At 39.6% G+C, this 10,185-nt stretch overlaps 1 protein-coding gene across 1 annotated transcript; it reads right to left on the bottom strand.

The window, feature by feature from the left end:
• Positions 1-6,803: 6,803 nt before the first annotated feature.
• LOC125930251 (olfactory receptor-like protein OLF3) lies at positions 6,804-7,772 on the bottom strand. The gene has a single exon (XM_049642022.1). The coding sequence runs from the start codon at positions 7,755-7,757 to the stop codon at positions 6,804-6,806; it is 954 nt and encodes a 317-aa protein (XP_049497979.1). The 5' UTR covers positions 7,758-7,772.
• Between the last annotated feature and the right edge of the window lie 2,413 nt (positions 7,773-10,185).

Genomic DNA, 10,185 nt, shown 5'->3' with positions numbered 1-10,185 from the left:
ATGAAACCAATGGATAAATTTGACTTGTTTAAAATGAAAACTTCTGCTTCTTGAAAGATACCATTATGAGACTGAAAAGACAAGCCAGAGACCGGGAAAAGATGCTGGCAAAACACGTATCTTACAAAAGACTTGTTGTAGAATATTTAACAAATTCTCAAAACTAAATAGTAAGAAAATAAACAACCCAGTGAAACTCGGGCAAAAGACACAAGCAGACATCCCACCAAAAACATGCAGATCGCTGAAAAGCACAAAAGGTCCTCAAGAAATGCAATTTAAAGCCACAGTGAAATATTGCTGCCCATCTACTAGAATTGCTAAAATGAGAGCAGCTGACACTAGCCAACACTGGCAATCATGTGGTATAACTGTGACTCTCATTATTGCTTGTGCAAATGCAAATGCCATCTTTTTAAAAAAGTTTGGTAGCTTCTTATGAGATAAAACTTACTCTTATAACAACCTGGCCATAGAACTCCTATGTTGGGTTTCTTTTCACCCAATTGAATTCATTTACGTTCACCCCAAAAATCTGTACTTGAATTTTTACAACAGTTTTTGTTCATAATTCCCCCCAATTAGAAACAATCCAAATGTACTTTAAAAAGTAAATCAGGGCACCTGCGTGGCTCAGTCAGTTAAGGGTCCAACTCTTGATTTCGGCTCAGGTCATGATCTCACGGTTTTGTGAGTTTGAACCCCACATGGGGCTCTGTGCTGACCCTGCAGAGACTGCTTGGGATTCTTTCTCTCCCTCTCTGTCTGCCTGTCCCCTGCTCATGCTCGCTCGCTCTCTCTCAAAAATAAATTTTAAAAAATTACAAAAATAGAAAAAATAAAATAAAAAGTAAACAAAAAACTATGGTATATCCATACAATTAAACTATTACTCTACAAATAAAAAGAATGTACCACCATAACATCAAAAATATGAATGTATCTCAAATGCTTTATGCTAAGGAAAAGAAGTCAGACTCAAAGACTGTGTCCTGATTCCATTTACATGATATTTTGCAATAGACAAAGAAATCTGATTGGTGGTTGGCCGGAAATGATGTTCAGAAAATAGACTGACTAAAAGGGGCAAATAATATGTTTGAATGACGAAAATTTCTGTCGTGATTGTGGTGGTGCTTACATGATTGTGTAAATTTTTTAAAACTCACAGAACTCTATACAAAAAAGAATGCATTTTACTGTAGGTAAATTATACCTCAATAACAAAATAAGGAATTAGTCTTCGTTATTTATTAATCCTAGCATAGCACTTAGGCACACAAAAAAAAAATCAAATAGTAAGGAATTTGGAGTATTGGCTCAACATCAGTTTATATGATAAAGACGTGAAGTTTTCAATGATCATATTTCAATACTTGGTATCTACTTAAAACTTAAAAAGCCAAAGCAATCTTAAACACATTAGGAATAATTACGAAGAAGTCCAAATTACTAGAATTTGATTGGATTGTGAGCTGGTTGAAGGCAAAGATCATTTGTTATTTTTAAGTAGCAGGGTACTAATTAGATGTACACAGGGATTTGTGATCATATTAAAATAAAAACCTCATTATACTATTCAAAGTGGGCTAGATTCTGAAACAAACAGTTCCCAATAACCATGGCATAACACAATAAAATTTATTTCTTATTATACAAATTCTCATGTGGGTGACACTGGTATGGCTAGATCTCATCTGGTCAATGACTCAGGATCCAGGCCTCCTCTGCCCTCTGAGCCCCCAGAGTCCTGTGCCGGATCCCCTGTATGGGGGTGACTTCAGAGCAAAACAGTGAAGAATGGAGGCTGGCGGTTGGGAGATTTCAACAGGTCAGGCCTGGAAATGGTATATTTTCTTTCTTTGCATCTACATTTCAGAAGTTAGAACTCACCGTGAAGTAGAGGAAATGAGTTTAGGAGCAAATAGCGAGTTTCTGCCACATGCATTGGATTCTGACTTGATTAGACTACATTTGAGATCATGTTTTATTTCAGACCTCTATATTTTAAAAGGGATATTTAGAATATTCAAACCCCATAGAAGCCCTTGATAGTAAGAAGTCTGAAATCATGCAAATGACTACACAGTGAGGAGCATTTAGCTTGATCGTTTCCTCCTCTCAGTGTCTCTCAGGTGAAGGACCCCATAGCCAGCCATGTGGTCTTCAGTCTCAACAGACCAGACCAAAGAATCTGACCCAGATTGGAGGTCCAGTCTGCTTCTAAAGCCAGTTTGCTTCTTATCCAAGAAATAAATAGTACAAAGAATATTTTCAGACACAGGTGGAGAACACATTATATTTCATATAAACACTCATTTCACTGCAGCCCATGTAGTGGGATATCAAGTCAATATCCACAATATTATGTCATATAAAGAAAGAACTTCTTTAATCAATGAACTATGTCATCAAGGCCTAATGTCTGGGTATCCAGTCTTGAAGCTTCTATTGTGAGAACACCAGTGCAATCTACTCTTTATCTGTACCTGTTGTTCCTCAAGACTCAGTGTTTTCCATATTTGTCCATTTTGGGCTTACCATTAGAAGGCCAATCAGATTAGGGTGTCACAAATGCCAATTTCAAGAGCAGTGCAAGAGAAACTCTCCAGATGGTTTGTCTGCAGTGTAAACAATCTTCTACTTGGTCCTTATGACCCCATGTTTCCACTGATCCTTGAAATATCTATGGCAGATTGAAATGCTGAATACAGACTGTGGGATGGCTTGATTGGAGAATCAAAGTGCTGGTCTATAAGGTTTGGGGAGGAAATGTCTCTTTGTCAAGTTATCTGTTCTTTTTTGTAAAAAAAAAAAAAAAAAAAAAGATTTTATTTTTAAGAAATCTCCACACCCAACATGGGGCTCAAACTCATGATCCCAAGATCAAGAGTTGCATGCTCTTCTGACTGAGCCAGTCGAGTGCTTCAAGTTAGCTGTTCTTTTGAGAAACAATTCTTACTTGCTGTTGGGACCTAACAGACCACAGGAATGCCTGGCTATGAGAAACCAGGTCACCATGCACCTGGAGCTGTCCATCAACACTGGCTTTGAGGAACAAATCCTAAAGCAGTATATGTGAGACTAGCCTGAGCAGACCCTGAAGACTCCAACAACCGTTATAAACAGCTGACTTATACTCCCATTGTGCCTGTTCCTGTCACCCTGCCACTGAGCCGTCAACCCATAATATGGCCTTTCTACATAATCCCTGTAACTATTTAACTGAGAAGGTGTGGCCCTGAAAGACCAGGGAAAAAAGAGCTCTTCTTAATGGGGGGGATTTTATATGGTACATTTCACCATAAATTTGCATGGCAGGAAGGTAATCAGAAGCCAGGATATGCACTGATTTAAAGGCCATGCATAATCTTCTACCTCAAAATAAAAGACAACATTTGGAGGACCAGGACACAGAGCTTTAAGGAAGAAATAAGAATAAACGTATATGTGTTCCGTAGGATTTCTCATGACAAAGGAAGTTCTCTGTTTCCATGTGGACAAGAATACAGGCACACCTCAGGAGTCAGTCAGCTTTATTTCCCAAGCACACCAGTGCTCATGGTGACAACAACGATGACTATCTATGGGTTAAACATACTGGATTTTATTTAGCCAAGACCAGTTCAATTACAATCATCACGGACCATCCATCTTGCCTATAGCAGAACCAACCATAAACCTCTGGAAGAACACAGTTCTCAGACTGTGCTCTCTAAATTCCATATCCCATCAAAAGGAGCCAGTACTTCTTGGAGAAATAATTCCAATTATAATGCAAGAAAGGTAAAAGATGGGCCTGTGAAATTGTATCACACCAGAAATAAGGGAACTGTTGAAGACACTAGTGTCATGTGGGGAAAAAACTAGGTAGCCAATTTGAATAGATTCTTTGGTAGCCAGAATAATGACCCCTAAAGATGCCCATGTCCTTCAGAACCTGTGAATGTTATTCATTCACATTCATATACAGAACCTGCCCTACGTGTTAAAAGGAAACAGTAGATGCATTTATATTAAGGATGCTCAAGTGGGGAGATCATCCTGGATAATCTGTGTGATCCCAGACAAGGATCTGTATGGGAGCAAGGAGAAAGGCTCAGAGTCAGGAGAGAGACATGTGAGGATAGAAGTACAATTAGAGTCGGAGAGAGGTTTGAAGGTGCTGTGCTGACCTTCAGGGTGGAAAAAGGAGGCATGAGCCAAGGACTGGAAGCTCCCTTAGGAAGATGGGACAAGCAAGAAGTCAGATTCTTCTCTAGCCCTCCAGAAAGGATACAGCCTCTGGACATCTAGATTTTGGCCTAGTGAAGCCCATTTCAGACTTCTGACCTCCAGAACTCTAAGATAATAATTTTGTGTTGTTTTAAGCTGCAAAACTTGTGATTTGTTACCAAAAGGAAGGACTCCCACTCAATAAATATGGGACTATTTGAACACCAATAGGGATAATAATTGCGACAAGTAATAATACAGCAAATAAGTTTACATTGATGAGTTCATCATGATTTTTTAAACATCTCTTTTGTTGTATTTTTAAAAAGTGGTAAAGAAAGGAAAAAATAAAAAATGTATCCTGCCTTCCTTTCTTCTACCAACTAGATCTCAGGAAGATAAAACAGTAATGAGGAGGAAGTCTCTATCTATAAGTATTACAAATACTAAAGAGAAAGGGATGATAGAATACCACCGCCTTGAAACCCCTAATAAATTAATGAAACTAGGTGAGTAGTTTTCTACTAGGGGTGATTTAGCCATCCCAGGGGACATTTGGTAATATCTGGAGATTTTTCTGTTGTCAAACTGGAAGTAGGTGGGGAGGGGGCACAATGGCCATTTAGTGGGTAGAGGTCAGGAATTTGAAAAATACCCTATAATGTACAGAATCGTCCCCACAAGAAATAACCATCTAGCCCAAAATGTCAATAGACATTAAGAAACCCTGCTATTGAGAAACCCTGAGCTAGGCAATTTAATAATTGCAGTAAACCCTAGAAAAGAGAAACTGAACACTGTGTCCTTCTTGACAGAAGTACATGCCACCATCTGAGAAATCTAGCCAGAAAACGAAATACATTTAAATCTGATCAAGCCTTCAGATCTAACAGGAGATACAAGGTCAATGGAACAAGCAAAACCACACTTAAAAAAATCCAAACTGCATTGAAATCCACCTGGGAAAAACAACATTGTTTTATTCAACAAATAATTCCAAGGGGAAAAAAGGAAATGTAGGGTGAACCTATAGATTAATCGAGTCTTCAGAGACATAGTAGAAAATGCCACGTATGGATCTTACTTGGATTCTTTTGAACTATAATTTGTATACATATTTAGGGATTTGCTTGTTTTTTACAAAATACCTCAGTGATGTTTTTATGGTTATTAAATAATGAATAAGACTTTAATTCTCAGATATTTTTTAGGATCCAAATTTTTAAAAAGGTTTTATTTAATGGCCTTATTATTTAGAACATCATTTTATGGGGCGCCTGGGTGGCTCAGTCGGTTAAGCAGCCGACTTCGGCTCAGGTCATGATCTCACGGTCCGTGAGTTCGAGCCCCGCGTCGGGCTCTGTGCTGACAGCTCAGAGCCTGGAGCCTGTTTCAGATTCTGTGTCTCCCTCTCTCTGACCCTCCCCTATTCATGCTCTGTCTCTCCCTGTCTCAAAAAATAAATAAAAACGTTAAAAAAAAATTAAAAAAAAAAGAACATCATTTTATTTTGCCCCTGAATCAACAGTATTCTCCTCCCTTATACTGAGAATGCCATTCACAAACAGCTACTAATGAGGAATGTCTGTTGTCTCAAGGCATTCACTTGTATTAATTAATGAGAATTTAAATTTCTGAGAAAAGACAATCTTGAGGGGAAAAAAGTCTATAAAATGAAAAAGATAAAAAACTTAACACATGGAATATAAAACTATACTCATCTGTTTCTACATATCTGAGAAGCCCATTCTTAACATTTCTTCTTCCTGAAAAATGAAGATCTGGAAAACCTTTTAGGTGGTCCCAAACAAGCTAAGTTGCTGGAAGAGAGCAAAGGGCTCTTGGCTCTTCGCGGGGCTTGAACCCACGAACCATGAGGTCATGACTGAGCTGAAATCAACAGTGGGGTTCTTAACTGAGCCACCCAGGCAACCCCCCACCCCTGTCTAATGTTTCCATAGTGATTGTGGAGCAAAACAAGACGTTCAGTTGATGCTCCTCCACTGAGGTACCTTCATCAGGCAGATGAGATGCTGTGAGCACATGTAGCAGGTCCAGCACAAAGCCATCTTAACAGCCTTGAGAGCATCTCTCTTCTTAGAACAGTGACTCACAGTTACTGGATGTGGCTTTATACGTCACACATTATTTTTAAGTGAGTCGAAAATATGAAAATGTTTTAGTTCCCAGTAGAAACACAATTACCTTGTACAAAATTTGGATAAATAAGAACCAGTGGTCCAAAGTAAGATCCATGATTAGGCCCATGATTACAAACAATATGACAAATCAAAGCAGTAAATGTTTTTCTTCTTATTACCCTCAGGCCATATGAATGGAGACTGAGAGAGTGTGGGAAGTTCTATTACAACAGTGCTTAACTCCACTGAACATGCTGCTGTGACATAAAAATATACCCACAGCCCACACCCCAACCCAACCTCCAGCCTCCTACCCAGCATCACCAGTACATGTGTCAGCATCTCCTTGCTGGTTGCCAGGGCAATGCAGGTGATGCCTGCCATATCTGAATTAAGTGGGAGAAAACACAGGCAAAGCTCTTTTCTCTAGCTAATGCTCAGGATTCATCAAGTTGCCAGTTTTGACGTTAATCCAGATAACTGCCCTAGTAGTTTCTGCCAGGCCCCCTTCACCTCCTTATTCCTTACACTATAAATCATAGGGTTCAACATGGGTGTCAAAATGGCATAGAAGAGAGAGGTCAACTTCTCCTGAAGAATAGAGGGGCTGGAGCGGGGCTGGATGTAAGTGAAAATGGCCATGCCATAGCACAAGACGACCACTGTGAGGTGAGATGCACAGGTGTGGAAGGCTTTCTTTCTTCCCTCTCTGGACTGGATCTTCAGGATGGTGGAGATGATCTGGATGTAGGACAAGAGGACCAGGCAGAAGGGTGTCATCAGCAAGACAATGCTAGAAACCATGATCGCGATCTCATTGGAGGAGGTGTCCACACAGGCCAGTCTGACCACAGCTAGGAGTTCACAGGATATGTGATCGATATACTTGTTTGTGCACATGGGCAGCTGAAAGGTGATGATGGTCTGCATGAGAGAGTTGAGAGAACCACTGACCCAGGATGTGATGGCCAACCTAGTACAGAGCCCTCCATGCATGATGACCGAGTATCGCAGGGGGTCGCACACAGCCACATAGCGGTCGTAGGCCATCACTGCCAGTAGAACAAACTCAATCCCACCCAAGCCCAAGGAGAAAAATAACTGGGCTGCACAGCTCACAAATGGGATTGCTTTATGTTCTATTAGAAGATGCACCAACATCTGGGGGACGATGCTTGTGGCATAAGAGACATCAACAAGGGAGAGGTTGGTGAGAAAGAAGTACATGGGAGTGTGGAGTCGGCTGTCCAGTCTGATCAGAAGAACAATGAAAAAGTTCCCCAGCACTGTCACCATATATATGATCAAGAAGAGGACAAAGAGGGAGACCCGTGTGTCCCAGTCACTGGACAGGCCAAGGAGTATGAACTCTCTCACATAAGTCTGGTTACCCATTCCCATTTAAAAATGTGAAGATTGTTAATCTGCAAAGAGAGTCAGAAACAAGAGAAGTGGTTGAATCAAAGAATTATAAAAATGACTTTTTATGAGTTCATTTTATATACAATTGGCTAGCTTTAATCAGATGTTTAAGACCATTTGTGGGCCAAGATGATAGGCTTTATTCCAACATATATCTATTCTGTACCAGAGGCAGCCCAGCACCTTAAAAGGACATGAGGCGGTCTCAGGAAGACCCAGTTAAATCCTGGAGATAATGCACTGCAATTTTAGGAGCTCACATCTTTGCCAACTAACCTCAGATTGAGAGTGAGGGGAGTTTGGTAGGTGATAGTAGTAGGTAAAATGATAATGAAAAAAATCTGGTTGAAAACTTACAAACACTACCTTAAATATGTCAACTAGGCTCATCATGATAAAATGGATAAATCTATTACAAGAGGCAGGAACTCACTCTTTGGGAAGAATCAGGGACTGTGGAAAGATCTAGAACTAGAGAAACCAGGTTTGTAATATGGTTTTATTTAGCAGCTTTGTTATTGTGGCTTAGGAACAAAATTTTATGTACAAAAAAGGATAATATTATGCAACCCTCAAGTACTTTCAAGCTGAAATGTAGGTAACTTTGGAGAAAGTACTTTATGGACTGTACTGGTAATAGAAGTTTGATAGTAGTCTGAATATTAGTAGTAACATAACCTCTGCCTTGGAGTAGATAGAATAGCAAACAGGATTTTCCCATGTATAACCTCCACAAACTCAGATATAAATGAAACTGGAGGCATTCTTTAATAGAACTGAGGGCTTTGGGATGATTGGTCACCCTGAGGACCTGGGAACACTTTGTTCTTTTTTATAGCCTTGATCTCTTCAGTCTTCAGTGAGATCAGAAAGGAAAGGTAATTGTGATCATATCTTGTTCTTTTTGTTTTTCTCTTTTTAACTTGATATTCTTAATATTCTACCTCTGCATATGGGCTCAAAATAAAGGAAATGAGAGTATGGATATTTGGCTTTCTATTTACAAGGCAGAAAGGGAAGCAAATGTTCATCATTGACCAGGGCAGAGTAGAATATATGCACAAATATACATAGATGTACGCTGAAATGGAGTTTCTTTCGTGTTTTCCTTCATCCCAGAAGGGTTCTTTAAGTAGAACTACATGTTACAATATCAACTTTGAACATTAAACAGAAACTGTTCAAATTTTTTTAAAGTTTCTTATAGGATTGATTCATGCTCATTATGACTCCATGTCTGTCCATTCCCTAACTTTCCTTTCCTTGTGGTATACAAAATAAGAGAAAGTAAAGGATAAGGGCAGTAAGAGGACATGAAGGCAGAAGCAGAACCCATAAGCGTCTTGCCAGGGTCTGTGAGCAGAGAGGAGAAAGGCAAGACTTTCTATGCCTCTACTCTTACCTGATAAAGGAAGAAACAAAATAAGCAGTTCTCCAAATGCCCATCTCTTTCATGCTTCAGCCACATACATTTTTATAAACTCTGCTGGCATATTCCTCTAACCCTGATCTGCCTTTCAACTCCTCTATCATGATCCTTCCACCACCACCCCTCACTTTACTTTCCTTCCATCATGGTCAGACCAAAACAACATCTACTTACCTCAAAGGTGACATTCAGATTTAATTCTAAAACCTCAAGAAAAAAATCTGTTCACTAATGTTGGATTTGAACAAACCTGCAACAGAAAGTAGACATTTCTTTTTCCATTCATTTGGCAAACATTTGTGAAGTGACATTGCTGCTAAATGCTGGGATTTCAAAGTGAATAGTATGTTTCCCTACACTTAGAGCTCATGTGGATGAAAAAGACACAGAACAGATGGTCATCACATCACTGCCCTCCCACCATTGCAATTACAAGCTGCCTGGAGAACAAGCCAGCCCATGACTCACTCTGCTCCTCTCGCCCACCCTGCACATCTCTCTACTACAGTCCTTGTCTCGTGACAAATGAGTGATCTGCTCTGAATCCATTCTCTTTTGCTTCCTGGGACCTGAAGCAAGCCACCCAGATACCCCTGAGCCTCATGGTTCTTCAATGGCACAATGTGGATAATACTGGCCAACTAAAAGGAGCTGAAGATCCAATATTCCTATACTAATGACTGAATCAGGGCAGATATCCATTATTTTGTTTTAATAGTGGATCTAACCTTTGATTTTATACTCTGTATCTCTTTCATCTATCTCTTTCAAAGAAGATCTTATTCCTTCATTTATTCCCTCTCTTTGCCAGCCAGGGGTTTCTCCTGCTCCTCATTGACCACTTTTCCCTCATTAAAAAAAACATACAACCTCTCAATATGGGGAGAGAAACCTTTGCTATTTATTCTAATTATTTCCTCTTTCACATCCAGAGTTCTCAAATGATTGCTATCCACTTGCTGTCACTATTTCCTCATA

The sequence above is a fragment of the Panthera uncia genome, chromosome A2 (assembly GCF_023721935.1).
Source record: "Panthera uncia isolate 11264 chromosome A2, Puncia_PCG_1.0, whole genome shotgun sequence".
NCBI classification, from domain to species: domain Eukaryota; kingdom Metazoa; phylum Chordata; class Mammalia; order Carnivora; family Felidae; genus Panthera; species Panthera uncia.
This window is presented reverse-complemented; position numbering and strand designations above follow the sequence as displayed.